This window comes from Polyodon spathula, chromosome 21 (assembly GCF_017654505.1).
Source record: "Polyodon spathula isolate WHYD16114869_AA chromosome 21, ASM1765450v1, whole genome shotgun sequence".
Classification (NCBI taxonomy): Eukaryota; Metazoa; Chordata; class Actinopteri; order Acipenseriformes; family Polyodontidae; genus Polyodon; species Polyodon spathula.
The window spans coordinates 24,214,224-24,240,198 of record NC_054554.1 but is presented as its reverse complement, the minus strand read 5'-3'; the positions used below and the strand labels follow the sequence as shown (position 1 = coordinate 24,240,198).

The 25,975-nt window shown below is 37.9% G+C and overlaps 3 protein-coding genes across 10 annotated transcripts; 1 reads left to right on the top strand and 2 right to left on the bottom strand.

Moving 5' to 3' along the window:
- Nucleotides 1-851: 851 nt before the first annotated feature.
- Nucleotides 852-15,503, bottom strand: LOC121296352 (hepatocyte growth factor-regulated tyrosine kinase substrate-like). 8 transcript variants are annotated; one of them, XM_041221809.1, is made up of 21 exons: nucleotides 15,341-15,503; nucleotides 13,450-13,534; nucleotides 12,946-13,021; nucleotides 12,453-12,545; nucleotides 9,108-9,225; nucleotides 8,733-8,785; nucleotides 8,437-8,505; nucleotides 8,185-8,309; nucleotides 7,963-8,059; nucleotides 7,128-7,226; nucleotides 6,637-6,726; nucleotides 6,023-6,061; nucleotides 5,585-5,737; nucleotides 5,157-5,370; nucleotides 4,864-5,036; nucleotides 4,454-4,594; nucleotides 3,974-4,208; nucleotides 3,460-3,593; nucleotides 3,200-3,316; nucleotides 2,982-3,068; nucleotides 852-2,737 (listed from the first exon to the last, which is right to left on the bottom strand). In XM_041221809.1, exons 1-21 carry the CDS (start codon nucleotides 15,375-15,377, stop codon nucleotides 2,633-2,635), a joined length of 2,340 nt encoding a protein of 779 aa, XP_041077743.1. In that variant the 5' UTR covers nucleotides 15,378-15,503; the 3' UTR covers nucleotides 852-2,632. The 8 variants fall into 8 exon arrangements, with proteins under 8 accessions (XP_041077743.1, XP_041077740.1, XP_041077741.1 ...); XM_041221806.1 differs by having other exon boundaries at nucleotides 6,637-6,732; nucleotides 15,341-15,502; XM_041221807.1 differs by having other exon boundaries at nucleotides 5,157-5,367; nucleotides 6,637-6,732; nucleotides 15,341-15,502.
- Nucleotides 15,504-15,881: 378 nt separating this feature from the next.
- Nucleotides 15,882-19,058, top strand: arl16 (ADP-ribosylation factor-like 16). The gene is made up of 5 exons (XM_041221100.1): nucleotides 15,882-16,135; nucleotides 16,577-16,635; nucleotides 17,293-17,409; nucleotides 17,608-17,723; nucleotides 17,938-19,058. The coding sequence occupies exons 1-5, from the start codon at nucleotides 16,075-16,077 to the stop codon at nucleotides 18,101-18,103; spliced, it is 519 nt and encodes a 172-aa protein (XP_041077034.1). The 5' UTR covers nucleotides 15,882-16,074; the 3' UTR covers nucleotides 18,104-19,058.
- An 84-nt stretch (nucleotides 19,059-19,142) lies between these two features.
- On the bottom strand, nucleotides 19,143-25,041 carry LOC121295987 (melanin-concentrating hormone receptor 1-like). The gene has a single exon (XM_041221099.1). It carries the CDS (start codon nucleotides 22,966-22,968, stop codon nucleotides 22,012-22,014), a length of 957 nt encoding a protein of 318 aa, XP_041077033.1. The 5' UTR covers nucleotides 22,969-25,041; the 3' UTR covers nucleotides 19,143-22,011.
- Between the last annotated feature and the right edge of the window lie 934 nt (nucleotides 25,042-25,975).

Here is a 25,975-nt window from a genome sequence, read left to right as displayed (position 1 = left end):
TCAAATATACCTCTGGGACTCAATTTCAGGAATCCTGAGTGGGGGCTCCCCGATATAGACGTCCTAGATGTTAAACAGTATGTTAAGTGCTGAACTTGTTTTTTTTTTTGTTCGTGCTTATGAAATACTGATTTTATTTTCATTCAGAACCAAAATTCTAAAATGAAATAAATCACCAAAACATGGATAAAACCAGCTGATCCTACACCCATGAAGTAAAAAAATCTGTATGTTTAAAATTACACCATCATCTGTTTTTTGGTTCAGATTGAAATGCCAGAAAGCAACAAATGCCTTAACTTCAGAAAAATAGAACTAAGAAATTCACACATTTGTACCGCTTACTTATTTGTGGCATATTTTTATGGCTCTAAAGCTATCTAATATTCCAGTCGTATTTACTTATTCAGAACATGCTGGATTTTTTCTCTCTCTCTGGTTGCATTTTAGGTCACGATGCAGATTTGACATTGTATTTTGGTTTAGCAAAAAGTAATGCAGCATTTATGAATACTGTGTATGATCTTTAAAATAAACATATTAATAAAGTCATTTAACATTCCAGCAAACATCTGACAAAAGTTTAAAGGCTGGTGGTCTTCTATTATAATCTTGCACAGGGGGACACAACTATCTGGCTTCAAAACTAGGACTCTACCATCCAAACTGGTAGAAGCCTTGCTCTTATTGCAGCATCTATGTATCACCTATCAATGACTTAATTAAAAGACATACTGCATGGTAGTATTAAGAAGACATTTTGACAATATCTATATATCCTGCTAATCAAGAGGAAACTACAAGAGGTAATGCCTGATCCTCACATTTCCCTCCCCATCACAGGCCAACACTTTTTTGGAGAAAAAACAGCAGAGTTTATTGAATACCATCTTAAAAGTATTTCTTAAAAATCAGACAGATCAGTAAAGAATGAAAACAAAAATGTATGGAAATTTCACAAAATACATAAAAATGTTACAGAAGGACACTCTGTATTTATTAGACATGCTTTAGACACTACCATTATTACAGACTGAAAAATTAAAACTCATTCCCTTGTTCTAAAGTATTCAACTTCAAATTGCAACTTAATAAATCACATCAGACCTAAGAAATCATGGCACAGAATTCAGAACCTGGCAAACCTTACAAAGTGACCATCCTAAAACTGTTCCCCTTGAAGGAAAAACATAAAGCCCTCTACAGTTATATGTTCGTATTATGATGAACCGTGATAAATTAGTGTTTACAACATCTTAAAAAAAAAAAATAAAGGATCCATTATAAAGATGCAGAAAGAGTGATTGAAGTATTATTAAAAGAATGGGTTCAATAACACAGCATCAGCACCACCACTATATATTCAAACTCTTTACATTTAGAATCATATCTTAATCTCCTTATTTTTTGATCTACAGTTTTTACTACAGAAGTTTGCATTCCGTGTTTTGGGGGGGGGGTTGTACATTTTATAATATCAGTTGGTAATAATAAAATGTAGCATCTTTTTGGAGTGCAAAACTTCTTTTCAGAGCTCAAAGCAGTAATTCAGCTTGGTTAGTGGTTAGCCAGGATGCTGGTGGGCAATACCCTGAAGTAGAAGGGATCTCCACTTTCCTCACAAGAGAAAATAGAAACTGTCAAAACAGCCATGTAAGAAGTCTGCCAGACTTAGAACTGACAATGTCACCGATGCCAGGATTTACTTACATTTTAACTTTTTGGATTTTTTATTTATTTCCATAGTTAAACTCCTTAAAACTACCCCCACCCCCCACCCCATTCTTCAATAGTGCCACACACCCACTTAAGTAGAAGCAATTTGAAGCATGCACTTTCTCATTTAGAAACATATTATAACTGAGAATGATTACGTCTTTATATTTGATTTTATAACATTTACTATCTTAACTTCTGCTGTTTTGCACTTTATTTTGCAAGGATACACTGTGTGAAAGAATGAGAAATATGCATTCTCTTAAGATATACCAAACCACCCCTTATTTAACGCTTTCACCATCAAAGTAACCTTAAAGGGAAGACAACCCTAAGACAACTAAGTGAACAGTTTCAGTGTCTTGTATTGAGGAAATCATAAAATGCTACACATGGGGAACAGTTTTGAACTGCAATTATGATCAGCTGTTTTTAGGTGTTATCTTTGATAGATTTCTCTATAGGTCTGTCGTGTTGCAAGAGTTAAAACCAAAAAGAATGATGCAAAATTAAGTCTGATCAGTATGCAGTCCTTTTTGTATTCTTATGACTATTAAAACCACAGAGAGGACATAAAGCCACACAGAGTTCACAGCCAGAGCACGTGACCAGCGTTTAAAGCCACGGCTGGATAAATCATTTCTGGGGAGTTTCCTTTTGTAGGACCAAATCTCTGCGAATCGGACACAGAGCACTGCTAATAGGGTCTCCAAGATACTTATGACAATGTGCAGAACAACTTCTCCGGCAACCTTTCTTAAAAGGACCTTGTGGTTCCGGTATGAGTTAATGAAGAGGAGTGGAAGTCAACGTGCACAGAATTGCGAGTTTAAAGACAGTTAGCATAATGTTTTATTGCAGGGAGTGGCCAATTGTCCTCCGAGCAGTAGGGTTCCTACGAGACAAAGGGCTGAGATCAGTCAAAGCAGATCAGTTGTGCCTCCCCACCTCCTCCATGCTGCTGCTGCTGCTGCTGCTGCTGCTGCTGCATCTGCTGTTGCGGGCCACCAGGGGGCGCCATCTAAACAGTACAACAAACAAGTTAGTTTAGTGCATTTAGACTTGCAACAAATTAATGCTTATATACAGCACATGTTCACTGTAAAAATCTGATATAGCAGTTACGTCAAAATGTTTTTCCTAGGTTACTACTCAAAATTATGGGTGTGATGACGGACAATCACACATGTAATAGTTAATCACTTAAACAAGCCCTGTACAATTCTGTTTCTCCTGTTAGTTATCCTTTACTGGACAAAGATTACCTGTTGGTACATGGGTTGCTGACCCTGTATGTAGGGCTGCTGTGGAGGCATGTTGGGGTCCTGGCTAGGCAGGGCAGACATCATATTCTAACAGAGAAAAATAAAAGTATATTCGAAAAAATCTGTGTGTCTGGCTGCCAGGCCTGTACATGTAAACTGCTGAAATATTTATTAGCTAAAATAAGTGGGGGGTTAAAAAAGAAAAAAAAAGTGTTTACCTGCATGTTATAGGGCTGGTATCCCATGGGCATAGACTGTGGCCCCATGTACCCCATCCCACTGGACTGGGGAGGCTGGGATATTGGAGGAATGTTTTGAGACTGGGATGCCACATTCTGCAAGTAGTAAGCAGAAAAATTTGATAACTCAATAATGATGTTTACAACTTGATGATGCTGCTTCATGAAAACAATTAATTACAATTTAGTTTAGTGCTGCGAACATCCCCACACAAATCTCTGCATCTTACAGTACTTGCCTGGTATCCTTGTGTGGGTGTCGGCTGGTAGCTGGAGTAGGCTGGGTTTGTGGTGGGCACAGCCTGGCCCTGCTGAGTTGTCTGCCCAGTGGAGGCTCCTGGCTGGTACATGTACGCACCCACCATGTTTGGGTCTAATGGGTAAAAGGAAAAAAAAAAGGGTCAAACTTCGTTCTGCATTTCAGATATGACAATACAAAGCCTAAACTATAAGCGAAGACAGCAATATATAAAATTTACTATATTACAGACAGCAAGTCAGGAAACTGATCTGTAATGAGGCTTTATAAATGAGAATCACACTCTCAAAACCAAAGCCAGCAGAACCATATCCACAAGTAATGTATCTGACTGTGCTTGTTCTAAATTTAGAAAGCTCTCAAACCCCTTTAAACCAGATGTGGGGATCAGGCTTCACAACCAGTACAGGGTCAAATGGAAAATGTACATGTATGACTTGAAGATTACTGTGTAGATGTTAATATAGCAGGCTTGCTTATAAATGAGTCCTTACCAGTGCCAGGCACAGGCATTCCTGGGTACGGCGCAGTGCTAGACTGTGCTGGCTGGTTCATGTAGACAGTGTGCATTGGCGAGCCCTCCACTGAGCCAGGGTAACTGGTGGGGCCAGAGGGCTGGTACATCACACCCCCGGCAGCGGGCAGCGACTGCAACTGGAGAGGGCAAACACAGTCAGTCAGGCTATTGCGAATTGGGTTATCCGGTTCCCAGCAGCTCTGCGGACAGACCTGAATGCAGAAAAAAGGGCAGGAAGAGACAGGAGAAAGGCAGCTTGGAATGAAATGGAAAGATTTAAAATGAAAAGGAAATTCTCACAGAAAACAGAAAAATCTGATCATAGTGTATGGATATATATCTATCATCCTCCTTCAAGAACGGCTTTCTAATATCAATATAACATAAAACAAAACCAAAATTAATTTTGATAATCTGAACCTTATTCACCCCTGCACCCCTCCTAGGTGGAGCTCACCTGTGCATAGGGTAGAGAATAGGCTGGCATCTGGGCCCTCATCTGAATGGTCTGTTTCTGCTGCTCCAACCGCATCTGTCTCTCCTTCTCCTGTTCCTGCAGCCGCCGAATCGCCAGCTGCCTCTGCATCTCCAGGTACTCCTGCAGAAAAGCAATGAATTACATATTAAATCAGCGCTGACAGCAAAGATACAATACAATAAAAACAGCATCATCTTATCTATACTAGATGTATATTAACAAAATATACAGAACTTTTTAAAAATCCAATGTTTCCTGGCTTATCTTTACAAATTTAATTAACTAGAAAGACAATAGACTTCAACTGTAATAGTAGTCAAGTATATTCAATGATATGCCTTCGTTCCTTGTAAATCTAGTACTGAATGGTTGGTGAGCTGCACACAGACCTGCTTCTTCTGCCTCATGATCTCCAGTTTTTGAGCGAGCTGTATCTGCCTCTGGCGCTCAGCTTCCTCAGCAGCACAGCGCAGTTTCTCACGATGCTCGTCCCGCAGAGCATTCAGTGCCCCACGGGCATCGCGGACCTGTGCCAGCTTGTCTTGTAGACCCTCGTAGTACACTGCCAAGAGGAAATGTATGTAGGAATGAGAGGAGTTGCTGGGATCAGAAAGCCAGTTGATCCAATAGCATGAATCAATGAGAAGCTCTTTAGAGCTTGGTTGTGGTTGGGGGTACGTACATCGCTTCTCGTCGAGTTGGTTGAGCAGGTCCAGCAGCTGGGGGTGCATATTGTTGATGGACTGGAAGAGGGAGAGCACAGCACTGTCGTTGGTGATGCTGCGGCCCCTCATGTGGTTGCTCTTCATGCGGTTGAGGAAAGTGGGGACGGCATTTTGCAGCGCCTTCACGAACTGCTCATGATTCTCGTCCGACTCCCCGTTCTGGTACTGCTGCTGAAAGACAAAAAACTCACACGGTCACAAACTGGGAGCAGATTGCAACTCTGTTGGCTTTGTATTGCATTTGGTATATCTTCATAGAAATTTAAATGTTGCAAGTTTGCAAAGAGTGTTTTGTTCGCAAAATTCATAAGGTGCTCTTACTCCTTAGAAACCTATACATTTCTTGCAATAATACGTACAATAACAATTTCCAGGGCCACATTACCTCCACAACGTTGATAGGAGGTGCTGGGTGAGCCTCCACAGGCTGGCTGATTGGGATTGGCTCAACCATGGGCACTGGGGCGGAAGGGGTGGGGCTCTTCCGAACCTCCTCCTGCTTCTTTTCCCAGTAGGTCCTGTTCAGGTAGCGTGCAAGCTGAAAGAAATCCCAGAAAAAGATACACTTAAAAGCCTATTGGGTAATAAGGAAAAGTAAGAGTGGATAAAAGGTATTCTCAAAGGATTTCAACGGGAACAGTGCTAGTTCTGCCACATTCTACTAATTCCAGACTTCTAAAAACGCACTTTAGAATCTTTAGGGTTGTAGAATCTTTAACTTGTTCCATTATATTGGGCTTTAGGGTGATGTTGACCGTCTATGGCTTTAACCATACGCACAATGTTGTCTATGGTCTTTTTTTTTTTTTTTTTTTTTTCTTACCTCTGGATCTATTTCTTCCGCAGCTGGAGCAGAAGAGTTCTATTAAAAAAAAAATAAAAAATCTTAAAAAAAGTTATACTAAAAGTTATAATAGCAAGCATGTGGATGAAGGGTGTAGTCGTGATACATATCATTTTAACAAACGTGTTACCAAAATAAATATCATAAAGGAAGATTTATTTTAATACGGAAGATAGATTAGGCTCAGAGTTTCTCTTTTCCAGGGTTCATTTATTTTCTTTTTCTGTATAGTTTTAGACATTTTCAGGTATATTTGCAGACACATAAACCAGTGTTTATTAGGGCTTTTTTTTGCATACTGTCTGAAACGTGAACAGTGGAATTACCTAAAATTAGTCTTCTGGAGTTTTGATGCATTTAGGATCCTATCAAACAACAGCAAACAATATACCTCCATTTCAACAAAATACAGTAAACTGTGCCATGAACAGGAGGAAGTGAACACAAAATAAGTAGTTCTAGCCTACAGTGTTCATTCACTGTTGTAGGATTTATTTGGTTTTGGGGTGTTTTACTGGTTAAAACCTGACATCAGAACCCAGTTTGTAATAAAGATACAAATTTCTAATGGTGGTAAATGAAGCCCTCCTTACCATCGGAGAAGTGTACAGAGTGCTAACTGGCGGGGCTGATGATGTCACTGGGGTGGGGTCAGCTTTAGGGTACACTGAATATGTGGGCTTCTGCCTCTGCAAAAAACAAAACTCATAGAGCAACACCAGTGTACTTTCCAGGTTACAAAACTACTACTTCAAAACCTTGTAATCCATTTTTCAGAATCTATTTGTTTGCTAGCTAGCATGAGCTCAGTTCAATCTTCAGACCAATCCAAACCAATGACAAGTTTACTCTCTGAAACAATGCATTTTATTCTCTATAGGCAACAATGAATCATGTTTTTTTAATGGGGGGGGGGCGGGGGCAGGGATACAACCTTAAAATACATAAACCTTAAATAAATAAACTGCTATATATAAAGAGAGCATACTGACGAACAAAGTCATCCATGAATTTTTCCAGACTAATACTAAATGACTTGACAAGGTGCCTGTTAATATATAGTAAACACTAAACAAATACAGACCATCCGATCCTTCTCCTCCGCCTCAGACTGGGACAGGGCAATAGCGAGCTGAAGCTCTTCCTCCTCCTGCAGGGCAGCCTCGTCACGTTTCGGGGGCACCTGAAGGAGACGGGACGAGACAAGAGCTGCAATATCAAAGATATACTTACTCATCACTCAATTTCAAAAGGATCTCTCCCTCCAAATGTGGGTCAGCCTCAATTGGCCGTGAAAGAGGGGAGGAGGACAGGAGTTGCTGAAGCTTTAATAGAAGACGTGTGTGCCTCTTCATGCTCAGTTATGGGAGTGTTAAATGTAAATATGAACAAATCAATAAGCAACTTGACTTTTTGTGCATTTGTTGTATAGGTTTTTTGTACTTCTAAGGAACACTATCCAAGACTCCTGTGTAAGTTGAGGTGTTGTGGTGGTTGAGAAAAAAACAGTAGTGGCAACAGCATTCAAATCATGCTGTAACAGTTTACTTACAATATACAATTTAAAAATATACAATATGACTGATTTTGTAACACACACTTTTTTTGTGATGGTTTTATTTATTTATTTTATGTAAACTGCTTTAGAAGAATCCTTGAACATCATGCTGTGTAGCTCTTATCTGAAGCACCAGCAGCTCGCAATGAATACGGTTGGGAAGATGAAATTTGACTAAAACTGTGTAATTTAAAATAGCATTTAGAACATGTGTAACTTGCGATACAGTGCTTTAAGGGTGCAAGGAGTGGGAGGTTTATCTTAGGCATTGTGTTGGTCAGTGATTGGAGGGTGCCCAGGTAATCCCCACATGTAGTTTTAGGCTGTGACCTTCTGGTGTAGAGGCAAGTGAGCTACTTACTGAGCCACCAACCACTACCTGTGACTGCTGAGATAGCGGGCTGGTTAGGTACTCGGGGGGCAGCTCCGAAGAGCCAGCAGCCTTGCCTTCAGCTTTTCTGCAGAGATAAAAAAGGCTTCATGTTACCAAGAGTAACTGCAGAAGAACATTCCTTTACCTGTAGATTTTGTGTCTAAAACAGTAGTAATTTGCTATTCAGAACGTAATGATGGAGAGACTAACTTGTTGAGCTGTTCAAAGCAGGGCTCACAGACCCGAACTTCCTTCTCTATTCCGAACTTGGGGATGGTGGAGTACTTGGAGGAACACTTCCCACAGAAGATCTGTCCACATGCCCGACAGTGATGCTGCACAAAACCAGAAAGACAAAACGCTTAAGTAAACAAAAATGCAAATATGTGAACAAAACCTTTAGGATTTAGAAACTGAAAAAAAACAAAAAAAACAATGCATAGTGACAAACAGGACTGTTACCTTTCTTGTCATGACCCCAAACTGGACTCTGCACCGGTGGCACTCCTCTGCATCAACCCAGTCAGGAGCCTAAAACAGAAGTGGCAGACAAAATGTACTTCATTGAACATTGGCCTTTTCTGTTTATTTATTTATTATGTAGGACAGGATCACTGTACAGCCATTTGCACACAATACCCATTTAGTGTACATTTAAGCTAAATGTATACTAAATGGGTATACCAAACAAACAAACCAACATAAAGAAAGGCACACACATACAAACATTTTCATTTTGAAATAGAGCATATGCTTACCCTCTCAGCTGCAAACATGGCATCACTCTCTTTAAATTCAGGGAAAACATGACCTGAAATAAACACAATTTATAACCTTTAAAGGCCCGAGAGAGACCCACATTGCAGCAAGACCACACTTCTCCTGTGACAATCTTTTTGATTGGATGTATAATTGTCGAGTAGCAGTTTCAATTACAGTACTAAATTCAGATTAACAATATTGCAACTCTTTTGCTAATCCAGTCAGTTACACAAGTTACAACCTAAATTCATCACAACGGCAATAACATAAATGGCATAAAATATGCTGCATGGGATTCAGGTAGAAAACTTGAGAACATTGCAATGGGGATGGAAAAACAACCCAAGTAACCAGAATGAGTTTGATTTTACCTTCCACCTTCATGATCTGGTAGGTATCCTGGACCACTTTGTATTTGGGCTCGTTGCGGAAAGCATGTGACCAGGCCTGGATTAGGTAGAGAATTTTGTTCCGTACGCTTGGTTCACTCTGTTTCGAGATAGAAAAATAGATAATTAACTGAGCACAAGACAAACAAGCTGAAACCAAATAAACCTTTTTTTAAAGTATGCTACTGCCTTTTGGAATAAAAACATAAGATTGATTTTGTCAACCAAACAGAACACTGTTGTTTTTTTTATAACTACTGAGTATTTATTAATTTTTTTACATAATATATCCAAAAAGCCACACAGATCCCCTGTATTTTCATACTACTATTTCAGTCACCTCTTTCTTAACCTGAAAGATGTAGTTACGGTATTTTGTTGCAACTTTAAAAAAATAAAAAAACTAACTTTACAATACTCGCTTTTATCTTGCATTGAAAGGAAAGTATTTTACATGATTTTTAAAACAATTAAAGGAGTAAAACTTACATACTTAAACAAAAACAGAAATCAGCAGTAGTTTGCTTCCTGTCTTACTGCTCTTCTGTTTGATGACATCAGAAAGCCTTTCAAAAAACCATGCGACTCACTGCTCTGGGTACTTCCCCTTCAAACCAAGAAGATAATCTAACCTTTGGGTTTCGAAAAACCCATCTCAGACTAACAGGCAGCAAGGCCTTGTGACTATGAAATTTGTTCTGGTGGGTCAAACATTATTTACACTCACTAGACAATATCTGCACTCAGTCAATGGCTGATAGAAGATTCTACCCTAGCTAAATAGCTACCTGTATAAATAGCATGGTTTATCATAGGCAAGCACTGTTTAACCCCACAGAGGTATGGTAAAGCATATTAAAACACAGAGATCCATGACAGGATATAGTAAATGCATAACAACCATAGGAAAGTGAAATATTACTGTGCAAAAAATACCAAGGCAAACTTTTTGAAGGGTAGAATTCTTTGATCTGCATTTATAACTGAAAGACCCACTGGTGAGTGAATTTCAGTTTTTTATTTTTCTTAAATATTTCCCAACATAAAACCAATGTCACCTTACAATAATTGATTCTGAGTTTCAGTGTTTAAAAATAAAATATCAAACAGAACGAAATTTCTACGTACCATTTGTAATTCAGTAATATGAAAGAATTGGTCAGGGGTCTGAATACTTTTCAGGGGTATGATATATATATTATATATATATATATATATAATATATATATATATATATATATATATATATATACACATACACTACACACATACATACACACACACACACACATACATACATACATACACACACACACACACACACACACACACACACACACACACTACTGTCCTAGATTTTTCTACTCTGATGCATTATGAGCATCAACAATTTACTCAAAGCCTCCACTAGCGATTTCTTCTATTATAGCAACCTTGACTTGCATAAAGGATGAAATACAGTGAAATAGCTCACATCACTCTATTTTAAGGTGTAGTATCCGAAGCATAATTAATAAGTACTGTACAGAGAAACATCATCTGTAATTGACAGACCCAGGACTGGAAGACCCAAAAATCTGTCCAACAAGGATAAGCAATACTTCTAGACAATATCCTTAACAATTGAAGCCCCGCAGCAATCATTTTGGCGTTTTTTGGTTTTAAAATGTAACTTTTTCCTGTTGTGTAACACATATGGGGCTGCATGTTCATGTTCCTTTCTGTTCGTATGTATTAAACATTCTCACAAAACATGCAACAAGGGAGTGCAGAAATAAAGGGGATATATTACATTATACCTAAAAGCCCTGGGAGCAGTCACATTGACGGCCACACAGAAAACAACTGTATTTTGATTATACAGAACGGTATTCTACTTTATTATATTTATTTATTAGACCGCAATGTGCTTAGCTGTAATCAGATTAGTCTCTACTCTCTGCCTGAGTATATGACTGGCAATCTACTGTTTTTCAATCAGCCTTTTCAGTCAGCCAATTAGCATCGGGACTAGTGAAAATAAATAAATACCAGAGACTGTGGAGTTTTACATGTGAGAAAATATGGAGTTGATGTTTTGGGATAGATGGATATTTGAAGCCAAAAAAGTACTAAAAGTTCTTGTAAACATTTTTATTTACAAAATAAATGACATGTACACACACAATATATATATATATATATATATATATATATATATATATATATATATATATATATATATATATATATATATATATATATATATATATATATATATAATGTTTCAGTTTTTCAGATGGTTTATGTAACGTACTCAATAAAAATTTTAAAAAATTACATCCGACTGTTTCTCCTTTCGTTATACTATTCACAGTGTTTTTAATACAGCCATCAGAAAGACTGCTGCGGGGCTTCTAGGTATGAGTATATCTCCGGTCCTTCTAGTGTTAAGGAATAGAAAGAGTTGAATTGACAACAGAACTGGCAGAAGGCAAAGGTGTCGTTGTCCATCAAATCAACAGTACGAAGGTCACTCTTGAAATCAGGACTTAAAGGATGTGTTGCAGAAAGAACACCTCTTAAGAATAGGGAACAAGCCTAAAAGGCTAAAATATGAACACAGAAATTGGACTGTAGAGCAATGGTCAAAGGTGCTTTGGACTCTTGATGGATGGACAACGACACCTGTGGCTTCTGCCAGTTCTGTTGTCAATTTAACGCTTGTCTTCTTTCTATTCCTTGAGGATACTGTCTTCAAGTATTGCTCATCCTTGTTAGACAGCTATTTGGTTATTCCAATCCTGGGTTTGTCAACTACAGATGACGTTTCTCTGTACTTGCTGATTATGCTTCGGACACCACACCTTGAAAAATCAAGTGATTCAAGCTATTTCACTCAATGTTTATCCTTCTTTAGGCAAGTCAAGGTTGTTATAATAATAGTAGAAAACACTAGGGTAGGCTTTGAGTAAATTGTTGATGCTTATAATGCATCAGAGTAGAAAAATGCAACATGTCTAAGACTTTTGGACAACAGTGTATACATATTTTTTAATGATCAAGGAAATAAACAAGAACAGTCTTTTCGCTACATCAAAAGAACTCAAAGAAACATGACAACCATTACAGTCCAGCTCTACAACCACAGAGAGGATATTGAGGAAGGAGATGTTACTGCACTGGAAGCAATTGTGTGTTACAGCAGGTTGTGCATATGTTTGTAAAGGTTTCTTTGCTATATTTATTTATTTTTTAAAGACAATGTTAAAAAGAAAGCAAAAAAGGAAATAAAATACAAAGTATTGACAGAATGTGTGTACATGTGTTAAGACTGACAGTTCCCACCTTAAGGAGATCCTTCAGTTCCTCCATAGTTTGCTTGCTTGCCACCTCATCATGTACTGTTTGGCCACAGTTCTTTACAACAGACTCCAGAACCTAAAGTTAATCACCAAAAAACAGAAGTAAATCATTATGAATTAGATTAGAATTTTTCATTACACAAAGCACACAATTCTACATTGTTAGTCATTAACCAACAAGAGAGAACCTTTCACAATGGTTTGGGTGGCAAACATGACTTGGAATAAGACCAATTAAGACTCAGTTTAAACCCTTTCAGCCATTAATTTGAGCTTCTTTGTATATACACCGAATTTCTGTAGTGGTTACTGAACACTAAAGCTAATATTAAAGCTCATGATACAATTCTGCAAGGGTTTTGAAAGACAGTTTCACTTTTTTCAATAGTTAAGACTATGTATGGAGTCCAAGTTCCTGTAGATTTATTATACACGGTTTGTTTAACCCTACAAACAATCAGGTAACAAAAGCTCACCTCTAAAGCATAAAGGGCCACATGAGGGTTCTTGTCATTGAGTTTCTTCTTGATGGCGCCAATAGCATATTTAGCTCTAAAAGGGAGAAAAGGTGATTATTTTGTTTGTTTAATTCAGGCATTATGTTCCCTCACCAGAATATTCGCCACAGCATATCAGGTGAACAGAAGCTCAGTGTGTCTTCCAATCCCATGATTAAGCAAACGTGATGCTCCCTATGGCAAGGATGCAAAACGGCTCTCCACTGACTGTATGACACCCTGCACTCCACATGGACATGCCTAGAGCAGGTGACGTACCTTGAGTAGTTCACAAGTAACATGTATTTTCTGGTTCATTATCACTTGGTAATTGGCCTTTTGATAAATGGAGTATTAATTTTCTGAGGTATACCATTCTTAACAGTTAAGAGGCTGACACATACATCAGTTTCTACTGATTAGGTGTTGAAATCCGTTTTTTTTAGATGCAGCTTAGGTACAGTGCAACTATGCCACACTTACGGGGCATCTCCTTGACGAATCAGGTCGCATATCTGCAAAATGGATTCCCAATCTGTCTCCAGGAGCAGCTGGCTGGTGGCTTTATCTGCAAAAAAATATATTAAAAAAAAAAAAAAAAAAAAAAATAAATATATATATATATATATATATATATATATATATATATATATATATATATATATACTATATATATACAAATTTGTTTTTGGAAGTGACACTGTGACGGAACGAGAAAACAAAATACTTGACACCGGTTCATCCATTCATTTATTCATTGTACATGGCCAGAAAGTAGCCACACCTCCTTAAATTGTGCAGTGAGTTCCTGCAATGAGTCATAACTATATTAAAAGTACTGCAGTCAGAGATCACATGAAAAATCATATCACAATTGACTTGTTAAACAACAGTAGGCACAGACGTCTTGCACAGGGCTGTTAGGAAATGAGTGATGCAGTCTGTGTATCCATTTCTATTTTCATTTGCATCGCAGGCCAGAAATTAGTGAATGTATTTTTACAAAATGTATGTTGCAGGAAATGAGGAGGATCCTGCCTTCCATTTGTGCTGCATTAGTTTTCAATGTACAAGGATTTCTAGAGAACAGGATATCAAAAGGCACAAAATCTGCAAAGGTTTTACTGCATATGATTTTTCAAAACAAGGTTACTACTTATGATATCATACTTTCCAATTTTCATGTTGTCATTTACATTTTTGTACTCCTTGTATAAAACAACAAAACAATGGTTACAGATTTCAATACAGGGCAAAAATTATTGTGTGTCCATATTACAAAATTCCTGCATCCATACATGGTAATAGGACTAAGTTTAAGGAGCAAGGTGTTAATCAGAATTTCTATATTTAACACACAGGTTGACAACGTTCTTGTCCATGCAAATCAGCCAACCACAATGTCAGTGGTTAACGGTACAAAAGGGCCCATGCATCGGTTTTCCTACCAGGAAATAGCCCTATAAATTTGAAATTTTTTGGAGGAACCTGCTACCTAATTGCAAAAGACAGAGGGATTGATCTCACTCACTCACTCACACACACACACTGTCTGTGGTGGTAATTAATAATATTAATTAAATTTACCCACACTGCCTTTCTTTTTTGTTTGTTTTGTCTAATACTGTTGACAAAACCTGCAGGTTGCAAAAGGATATTATTCTAAAATGCTGTTATTCTAATAAATCCAATGACTGCGCGAGACACTGTACAAGATTTGAATTCAGACGTTCACTGACAAAAAGTAAAAACTATAGTGTTTATCATTTTTGGTGACTATATATTTACTGCATTAGTATTAATTACCCTCAGAAATTCCAGGTACAAAGAAAACCCATCATCAAATAAAAACACAACAGAAATATGTGCTGAAGCAAACATATGTAATGTACAGCAATGGAAAAAGTGACATATCAGATGCGCAGATCGAGTTTTAATATTTTTTTAAAAGTCACGTAGGAATCCGTTATAAACAAGGAACAAATTAAGCTGCAAACTATGATATTATTTGTAGCTACCTTAGCAAATAGATCTATACCGTATTATACATTTTATGAAGGCGTGTACAGTACAGTTCAATACCCTAGCTAATATATGAACAAATACATACTACTATCCAAGACATTACATTAGCCCGAGCCGCTTAATAACGAAGTATACAGGACAAGAAAATTAACAAATTGTGGTTTTAATTTGTTTTGCCTGGGATGTCCGTCTCTGTACTGTATAGGGACTAGTCACTAGACTGTACTGCTGTAGGCCTGGCCTGGAATGCAATCAACAACAATGAGATGTGAAAACTGAACGCACTCCTGCATTACACAGCAAATCGAGACCAACTTCAAGAAAAACGTAAAAGGCGAAGGTTATTTACCAAGAAGCCTTTCGAACGCGCCTCCTCCTTTTCCCATGGCTGAAGGTTGTGTTTAACCGAGCTCCTATAAACAAGCAGCGATGCCAGTCTTTCCGAGCCCAGTTGTCACTCTCATATATATATATATATCTATGGTCTCTCTCCTCCTCTTTTTCGATGCCCTTCTCCGCTTCCTGCTTCCCGTCTACATGTCTGTGCTGCCATAGAGTCCACCAGAGCCCAGATTTCCTGTGTGTTGAATGGCGCCCTCTGCTGGGAGCGATACGATGCTATAGTATTTAATGTTGACTTCAGCGGGCAATAATAGGTTAACGTACAACATAGCCAAATGTTGTTGTTTTTTATAGGGGTTGGTTGAAGAAGAAAAACGATCCTTTTGATATTGAATGATATTATTATCCCATAAGAACGACGGTCCGCCTATTTTATTTCACCCCTATCCCATAGTTCCACATGTCGCCTTTAAGAAGCCGGTGATTCTAGTGCTATTTGTGAAAGACTGACAGTAAGAGGGACTACTTACAGCCTATCACACCAGGAAATGAGGGCGGGCGTTTGTGTATCCATGGATTCTGGCGACACAGTCTGTTTGTTTTAGTTGAATCAGTAAAAATGAAAAATTGTCCTCGAAAATTGCTTCTTGCAAAAGTTAATTGCCGTGATAAAAGTGAAGGGCTGTCATTTCCATTTTGTATTAGGTAATTTCTTAGTTTAATTTTTGGAGCGGTTGAGAAATGTGTCTGTTACTCGGAGCCACTGGTGTAGGAAAGACGCTACTGCTAAAAAGACTGCAAAATATCCTTTTATGTCTGTGTTATTGGTAATTAAAAAACAATTTGCAACTCGGACAGAAACAGTTGCATGTATCTATACTAACTGAGTGTGGCAATATTTATGCTTTTATGCTCTGCGTTTCTTTACAATTTTGTGAACTGAATCTAACGGTACCACTGAACATAAACAATGGGCCCCTTTGTTAATTTTTTTTTTATCCCTGGGATATAAAAAAATATTGTGTGTAATTTCTAACAAAGCTTGCTTCACTGTACAGCAGTAGCAAGCATATTTCAGGAGGATCCTTGCAGCTAAAACTTCCTTTGGGTGAACAAGGTATCTGTCAACCAATTTGCTGATTTTAGAATGAACAATTGTGATGGTTGGACTGTGCTTTGTCTGCTAATGTATCGGTGGCTGCTATTCTGTACACGCAAGTTTCCTTTACAAACAGATTTTCACGAATCAATCAAAAGGACAGCCACGCAGAGCTTGGCGAGCCACCTGCCACCTTACCTACAGTAAGATATACGATTCTACAGTATGTTACTGTGAATGAGAGATGTATAGTGGTTTCAACCTCTAGTATTAGGGACTTCAGGGATACTTAGTCGGCACTGTTTTGAAGAAAGGGCAGTTATTTATGAAAAAAATTGCAATATTTTAATATATTGAGAAATGTAATGTAATATATTGATTAATATATTTCAGTATATTGAATATTACAAAATGTATTTTAGAATATATGCCAATATATTGTCATTATGTTAAACTATATAAAGCATACGCTTTTTTTGACGTGTATACTTTTAAAGTAGTTAGTAGTTATACAAATGCAACAAAACAACAACAAATAAACATTCAAGAATATTAAAAACCTTAAGATTTATTTTTTTCATACAAATACATGTTTAAAATATACTGTATTAAGGTAGTAAATTATAACTAGCAAATTATAACTAGTATTATGGTACTTTTTTTTTATTTTTTTTTTTAGTGCTGATCTGTTGCAAAATCAACCAACTACTACAGTATAGCTAATGATCCCCTTTCCTGTCATTATTTCTAGTTAAGGGTGTCCCATGCACATATGAAACCTGTGTAGACCAGCACAATTACATGTTCTAGTTTGTACACCGCATTCCTGCCTCGTGTAATAGTGTTTTGTATATATTTAGGTAGGTACCAATCTGACAGATATCACAGTCCACAAGAAGAGGATCACTGTGCGAGAGCTGGGAGGCTGTATGGGGCCAATATGGCCCAGCTACTATGGAGACTGCTCTTCTGTTATTGTGAGTGCTATTTTACTGTTCACTATCCAATTAGAAAGTTCATTCTTTTCCTTGTTTTGCATGGCTTTTAATCTTATGAAATGGCACAAGCACCAGAAGCAGTGGTATAATGAAGGCACTATTTAGATTATCTTCACTCTCTGTTACCCCTTTTTGTCCTTTGTTTTTATCCCCATGATTGGATGTATTTTTCCCCAGTTCATGGTAGATGCTGCCAACACCACCCAGGTCTCCTCCTCATGCATTCAGCTTCTCTCTGTCCTCTCGGCAGAAGCATTGGAAACCACCTCCGTCTTGATACTCTTCAATAAAGTGTAAGTGGCACACATTGTTATTCCAGTGGAGTTCACTGCATAGCACATTTTCCAAACGCATTGCAATAAGCGCTGGGAAGTCCAATTCAATTACATATTAAGAAAACTAGCATTTAGTAATGTTTGTATGTTTCTAGCTCAACTTAGACATGGTTGCTGTTCTCAACCATTTTTCATGTGACTTTTTATTTTATTTTGTGTTGTACACTTTTAGTGACATCCCGTGCCCCATGTCCCTTGTGGAAATGAAGTCCTTGTTCAGACTCGATGACATAATCTCCTGCGCTACGCAGCCTGTCACAGTGCTGGAAGTAAGTGCACGCAGTGGTCAGGGCCTTCTGGACGTTCTGAAGTGGCTGCACTCCATACAGAAGGAATAACCTGAACTCAAATTGACTGTTATAATGCATTGAAACGGCTGCTAGTGCACATAGACCAGCAACAGCAATTGAAGACATGGAAAAGACTCCAGAGACCAAGTCAGAACAATACAGAACAGTGGTTTCCATCCTTTACCAAGGCTGGACCAATGTCTCCTTGGGATCAAGTGGTGCAGCTCTGTGATTGGTCTGCCAGAACTCTTCTTACCTGGGTGTTTAAATGATTCTGGTTGGAATCTGTCCACCGAATGTATCCAAATGAACCCAAAACTATGGGACAAACACAAGCCCAAGTTTGCACACTCCTCCTCCCATAAATCTTTCGGTACTTCTTGTAATTGTAATTTAAAATTGTCTTTCGGTTAAGTTAGTTAATTTGATAAGTATTATTTATAAAATAAGTCATTGTTTGCAAGTTTAAGTATCCTTGTCATGAAGTATGTCACCAGTTTAAAGGTGTACCGTTTACTCCTGACACATAGTTCAGACAATGCATGCTTTGAGTTTTTTTAGACCTTTTTATTTTGTTATTTTTTGGCAGATGCCTTTATTCAAGGCAACTTAGTGTTTTTCAAACATAAAAAAAAAAAAAAAAATTATATAGAGACACACACATTACATAGTGTAATAACATTCAGCCACATTATGGAGTTACAGTTAATTTCTTTAGATAAAAATATAAATGGAACAATAAATGGAAAATTGAAAATATGTACAGAATTTCAAAAATATAAAGTGATCAAAAAAATCCAAAATATAGCAGAGAAAGTGTGGGTGATGTTTTAGACATTACCAGGAGAATCCAGTGTAATCTGAAAACACATGTATCATAGTGATAAGGTGGTCACAAATCTCAAACTGAACGTTCTTAGTTGCTTGTCTATTTATTGATGGTAATCATATATTTAAGTACAGGTTCTTGTTTATTTAAAAAAAAAAACCAATAAAAAAAGCACAGCAGAGAACACTAAGCTGTTTATCTAAAACAGTTTCTGTTGTCTGATTATTCTCCTCAGGAGGGAGACATTATTACCTCAGTAGCTAACACTTCTTCCTATTCAGGTGAGGGAATTATCTGAACTCTGTGTGTGTGTGTGTGTTTGTGTGTGTGCAGTATGTGTGCATGCATCTAAACACTTAATGAAAGCCACACAACCTTTGGTGGAAAATTGAGATTTACATTATTAATTAAATAATGACATAATTTAACATTTTTTCAACTTCAGGCCAGGTTTTGTGCACAAACTTAAGTAGAATTTTCACTCACACTAAAAGGCAAAACTGGCCCACGCTTTGTCTGCCCAGTGTCACAGGAAAATCACATTACCATAAATATATTGCACTATATAACACTGTCTACCAGTACTCTAACTGTAATTAAAACAATTAAAACATTAGAAAATTAAACAGAAGTCAGTGAAGCCTAAGCACCATGCAATAATAAACATATTCAAAATTACATTTTCATGACATTTCAGTCTGTCACTAAGGAAATGTCATTTGATCAAATACATTATTTTTAAAGGGAAATCAGTATTTCAAGAGTGGAGTTGTTAGGTCTTCAATGATTTATAATGATGAATTACTGTCAATAAAAATTATCTGCTGCTACAGGTCCTTAATTTCACATTGATATTTAAGGCATGTTTCAGATGGTTTTGTGCTCTGTATCTCTAAAACACAGATTTTAGTTTCAAATTAGTATTCAGTGCTACTGTTCAATAACATGATTTCAATATACTATACTTCTGCAAGCAAATACAGTGCATTTAAAATTGACTGTTACCAGTTTATCATCAGAGCATTATTTAAGAAACAAGGCAAAAAACTGATCCAGTCACCTTGCTGCTAAAAAGACATGTTGCACTTGAGAAGGCACAAGGAAGAACAACTGCTTATCCCAGGACGCCATGGTATGAGAAATTAGAAATCTGTTTTCATGTTCATAGAATAGCACAATTGAATTTAGTGTGGCTAATTGTTTTCAAATTATCTACCTAGTTATATTCTTTCAATGCAGCAAACCCCAACAACAGTTCAGGAGGATTGAAAGTCAGTGGTTATATCAATTACTGCGGGTGCTGGCAAGCTAGTGGGCTCTGCAAGTTTCTGCTTTGAGCTCATTGGGTGCCTGGCTGGTAGGGGACTATACCCAAACTATTTGCCCTTCATCGCTTGAGGGAGAGCAAGAATTAATGCAACGCTCCTGGCGAAATCCAGGACGTGAACCGGCTCTCCCCTGAATGTATGACTGCACACCAGGTGGTTGTACATTTATCAAGTGAGATTTCATATTGTACCTTTCATCTCATTTTATAACCAGGATTCGTATCATTAAATTACTACCCTACAGGGTTTTTTTGTTGTTTTTTTTTTTTTTTTTTTTTTATGTTAACAAGCTTTCACGCCTACAAAGCAAGGTCTAGTTGAAAGCTAACCAAACCCCTCACCCACACACCCCATCTGTCTTAGGCATACGAAAATAAAGAAACTGCTTATTTATGCCACGCTCTGGTGCTCAAACCAAATAACCTAAACAAAAACAAAAACAAAAACGAATTATATCGTCTCGTTAGCTACAGACAGGCTTTGAATTAAAACAGTTGAGGTTGAAGTGTTTGGCAACGGCTTCAATAATTTGATTGTGTGTCATGCCTCATGAATATTCATGACCTATGACATGAAAAAACATTTTCTCTTAATTGCGTTCTCTTTCAGCACCTCTTATTTGCTGCATGGCAGGGAGCCCCACGGAGTAACACAAGGCGAATACGCTTGGATGTGCTTTGCTTCAACCACTGTGTTTATTTCTGTTTTGCTGTAGCAAGGCCGGCCCATTCACACAAATCTCATGGAACACCTATACAGTACTGCACATGCCCCATACTCTGTATAACGTAGTATATGTATTTAGTGTGTTTATATCACTGTTATATGCAATTACTCTCTCGTTGGGCTAAAATAAAATCAAACTTACAAATACACTGCAGAAGCAGGTCAACATTTGATTCTATTTTATGCTTAAACAAATTATTAGAAGCTGCAGACTAATTATACTTCCATTTAAAACGCTTAATTAAACCATAATTATATTAACATGTATCCCACATATTATTTTTCCAGATGGATCAAGAGTTTTTGACTGGGTTCCTGCTCCTGCCCCTACCTTGAGGTCAACTCCTCCTAGGTGTAAATATATTGATTTTAACCAATGAAATTAAGATATGTTTTGCAAGAGAGGTCTAATCAGGTAGGTGGAAATTCAGGTAACATTACCAGATCACACAGTTCAACACAAACATTTTATAGGTATAAACTAAACACTATTATCAATGCAGGAACATTACTGTCAATGTCTATATATTTCTTGATTTCTATACACCATGGATTTTATCAGAAACTAGGTTTCTAACAAACTATTTTACATAATTTGTAGAAGACAGTCAGCTCTTTATACAACAAGCATGTCAAGATCTATCATCGATTGACTTTTTCTAGTCATGGGCTCAAGGATACACTACGAAAGTACATAGAGATCTGTGGTTATTCAACAAATAAGGATAGGATTAACCCAGTCTGCCCCTTTGAATGCACGTGGGTTATTCATCTATCCTCATTCATGGAATAACTGCATTTTTCATTAAACTACAATTTAAATTCAGTTACAAAAGGTGAATACATAGTCATGAGATCACACTTGTTATAACCTTGAAGATTTTAACCTTGATATCTTCAAAGCCAATCGTGTCTTTGTTATGTGGAGTTACACAGCAAGGCTTTTTTTTGTTTAAATTGCACGATTTATTTGAAGCTGCTTTGCTTTGAAGTCTGACAATTCAGTAATGGACCTGTGTTTCAAGTCTATTGTAAGTCAGTTTAAAGCAGAACATTGTTGCCGTTATCTGTGTTTATATATCAGCATGGCGAGCCGAGGATTGGGAAAGAGCTATCATGGGTATGCCGTCCTTTGCAGGAATGAGCCGAGTGGAAGGCACCTTCCCCTTGGAAGGATTGAACGCTACGCCGATCTTCCTCTTGAAGGTCTTGCTCAGGAGGATGTAGATGAAGGGGGTGATGCAGCTGTTAGAGTAGCTGAGCCCGATGGCCACCATGTAGGCCATCTCAAAAGGGGTGTTGGTCACCCCCAGGTTAACTAGCTGGAGGAAATAAAAGGGGGCCCAGCAGATGAAGAAGGTTGTACAGATAGCGATAGCCATGTGGGTCACCTTCTTGGTGCGGCCCTCCAGATTGCTGTGCTGGAGGGGGGCAACAGCAGCCACCATGTAGCGTAAGATCTTGTTGTAGACTGCGCAGATTATGACCAAGGGGATGGCGAACGCCAGGAAGAACTGGTAGAGGGTGTACCAGTAGATATCTCGGCTTGGATTGGGCAGCAGCATGCCGCACCGCACCTGGCCATCAGGGAGGGGCATCAGGCGGGTGTAGAGCCAGACAGGGGTGATGGCGAGGAGGGAGAGGAACCACACTCCAGCCACAACAGCCATGGCTACAGAGGGTGTGCGGAAGTAGGAGGAGCGAAGTGGGTAGACCGTGGCCAGGTAACGGTCCAGAGTCATGGCAGTCAGGATGTAGGTGCTCGTGAACTGGCTGGAGGCATCGATGCCCGCAATGATTGTGCACATGCTCTCCCCGAAGTGCCATGCCCCATTGCCCACCAACTGGTGGATGAGAAAGGGCATGCCCAGCAAGAACAGCAGGTCCACCAGCGACAGGCTGAACATGAAAATGTCGGCGGCTGTGTGCTTGCAGTGTAGCGTGGTCTTCTGGGCCACCGTGTAGAGGACAAGCCCGTTCCCGATCACACCCAGGAGACAGATGCTGCCGTAGACTGTTGGCATGATCATGGTGGCACAGGACCATTTATTTCCTTAGAAGTAACAACAAAATTATTGCAGTAGTTAAAATAATAATATTAGAGAGGGCAGAATTGAATATGATAAATGTGGCTTGAGCAAGTGGAATGGCTTCAGGGGAATATTTAACTTAGTGTTACTCGCCTGTCCCACAGATTCAGTAAAGCTGGATGGCACAGAATGTTTAGAGCAGCACAAACCAATAACTCTCCACAGAGAGCACCACTCAGCACAAATACAAGCAGCTGTAGGTTTTATTTCAATTGTTTCAATTACTGTGAATGGTGAATAAACAAAATCAACACCACTGAGTGTGTTTAGTTGTTAAAAGATAGTGAGGTGGGGTTTTACACAAACGGTACAAAAATACTGTATATCATCTCACCCAATGTAATGTAACTGATTATGAAAAAAAAACATTATGCAGCTGCCCACTTTGTTAAATCACACAACTGTAATTCTTTAAATAATATAGGAGTATATATTAAACAGGTCATGCTGTCTGTCAATAAATTTAAGAAACTGCTTGCCTACAAACTCCAATCAAATCGGCGAAAAATTCAAACAAACAGTGTCAGCTGACAGTACAATAAATAAACATTGTTAATGCACAAAACTAAACATTTTAGCTTTGTTCTTTTTAAATCATAAAGAAGAGAAATTTGATCCATGTTCTAATATTATGGTGTTGCAGCTCTGCTTGCATCAGTCATAGCTTCAAAATACACCAATGGAAAAACTCAGCATTTATCATGTAAGCATCAATTAAGTGTCCAGAAAAATAAATGGGTGAGAATTTTCATCAAACACAGCATGACACCAAATTGATCAATTAGTGTTTGACGCACAAACAATGTCCAGTGGTTCTTTTTTGCATTTTAATGCATTCCTAGAATATCGTTTCTTTGTAATATTTTGAGGTCAGAAACAGTTGACTGCTGCTTTCCAAATATTTTGCCCTTTGGGAGTATTGTGGGAGCTGCTAACAAGAATCATTAAAAAGATAACTTTCAGGGGGGGTTACAGATGACAGCAGATAATACAATGTATACCAATGTGAAGGTCTTGCATTTGATTACACAATTGAACTTCTACCAAAATGACAGCATCTGTCAATCGTCCTGGTTTACTGCAGAAGTGACAATGAATAAGAGTTCTGCACATCCTTTATTGCAAGTCTGAAAAATATGTTTGGAGAAAATAAAGCAATAATTCCAAACATTAATGTTAGGGCATTTACAGTGGTAAAGTATATATTGTTAACTGCATTGCTGATTGTTTATTTCATTTTCTAGATGCTGCCTGCAATAAAAAACAATTCAGATTCTGACGATAAAATAGCTCCATTGATAATAATACAGAGTGAGATCTGCAGTTACAATTAATGCAATCCTGCCAAGACTGAGTAAACCTTGAAGACAAATAAGCAGCAAACTGGGTTTAATGGCATAAAGCATAATAATCAAACATGAACTTGATCGTGCTTTACTTTACTGTGGAACTCTACCATGTATTCTGTAATATATATGAAGCTCTTTTTCACTCCCAACTTCCCTGGAGGAATTATAAGAGTTAATCATTGAGGAATGGTCACAGGACATTTATACACCTAGTGCTGGCTACCTTTTGTGCTCCTAGAGCCTATTGTCTGTGGAAGATGTTTCTGATTAGTTTATTACACTGTATACATTGCTTTTTATCTGATTCCCAACAGGCAGGGATTTGACTAGTCCGTGGTTAAGTACATTGCTGGTTATATATCACTACATACTTATCATGATCAGAATGCCAGGGGATGGTTTTAAAGTAAACCATGTGAGAACTGCTTCAGTGGCTTATTTCAGAAAATAATGTAATCTATCCCAGTGATATTGAAACAGTCGATCATATGGTTACTAAGATTTTTTTTTAAATCTTTTTTTTAAATAGTATTTTCATTTGAAGTCTATTAACATTAAATCAACTTTGAAATGCAATAAACAAATCTGCAACGGTTAACCTATTCTATAGGATAGAAATGCAACAGTGCTAAAAAAATCACCTTAATACACAACTGCATCTTTAACTTAGAATGCATATAGCGTGCCGGATATAGCTTCAGTTTTAGCCACGCACTATACATGCTTAAAAGGTACTAGCTTTTAGTAGGATGTAAGGCTTTAGACTGTTTAACCTCAAATATCTTACAGATCAGGTTATGCTCTGCAGAATAAACACATTTCTGAGCACTGAACTTCTACAGAAAATGTATCTAAAATTGAAAACAGTATAGAACGGCTTACCTGTGCCCCATGGTATAAAATCAGTAGAGTTTTCCAAGGAGAGATTCAGTTGTGGCTCCATTCTAGGCAGGATGCTATCCAATATGTGTGTGTGTGTGTGTATATAATCTGTGCAAACGTGTGTCAGTCAAGTCAGACGTAGATTGGACTATATTTCCCCCTCCCCTTTTTCTGCTATGGTTTTCATTCTCTGTGATGTACACTTACTGTTCAGAAATAGAAATGATCCCCATATGTTGTTTAGAAAAAAATGAGTGAAACCCCTCTCAAGACCCCTTTGAAGTGTTACTTTGAGTTCAATCTGTATCACCATTCCCCTCTCTCCTAGTCTCCCTCTCTTTCACTGTGCTTACTTAGTCTGCTTCTGTGAGTTACAGCTGCCTAAGAATTGAAGGCTTAATTGAATGTTTATGAGCCCAAGCGGAGTGAGATGTCAAAGTGAACAGGAGGTAATGGGATTTGAAAAAAGAAAGCTGCAGCTCATATTGAACATTATTTTGGAATATACAGTATAAAGTTTCTTCAATGACAACGCTGCAGATGGAAAGTTGCTGCTTCTACCTGGTACTGCACCTAATCACTTCTCGTTAAATCTCCAGCTGCAATCAGGCCATGCAACCTACAGCAAAGGTAACACTATGCAACAAAACTAAGAGCAATCAATGTTGTTAATTATAAGTAGAGAGATCAGGGATGAGAATGGTAAAAGCCTGGAT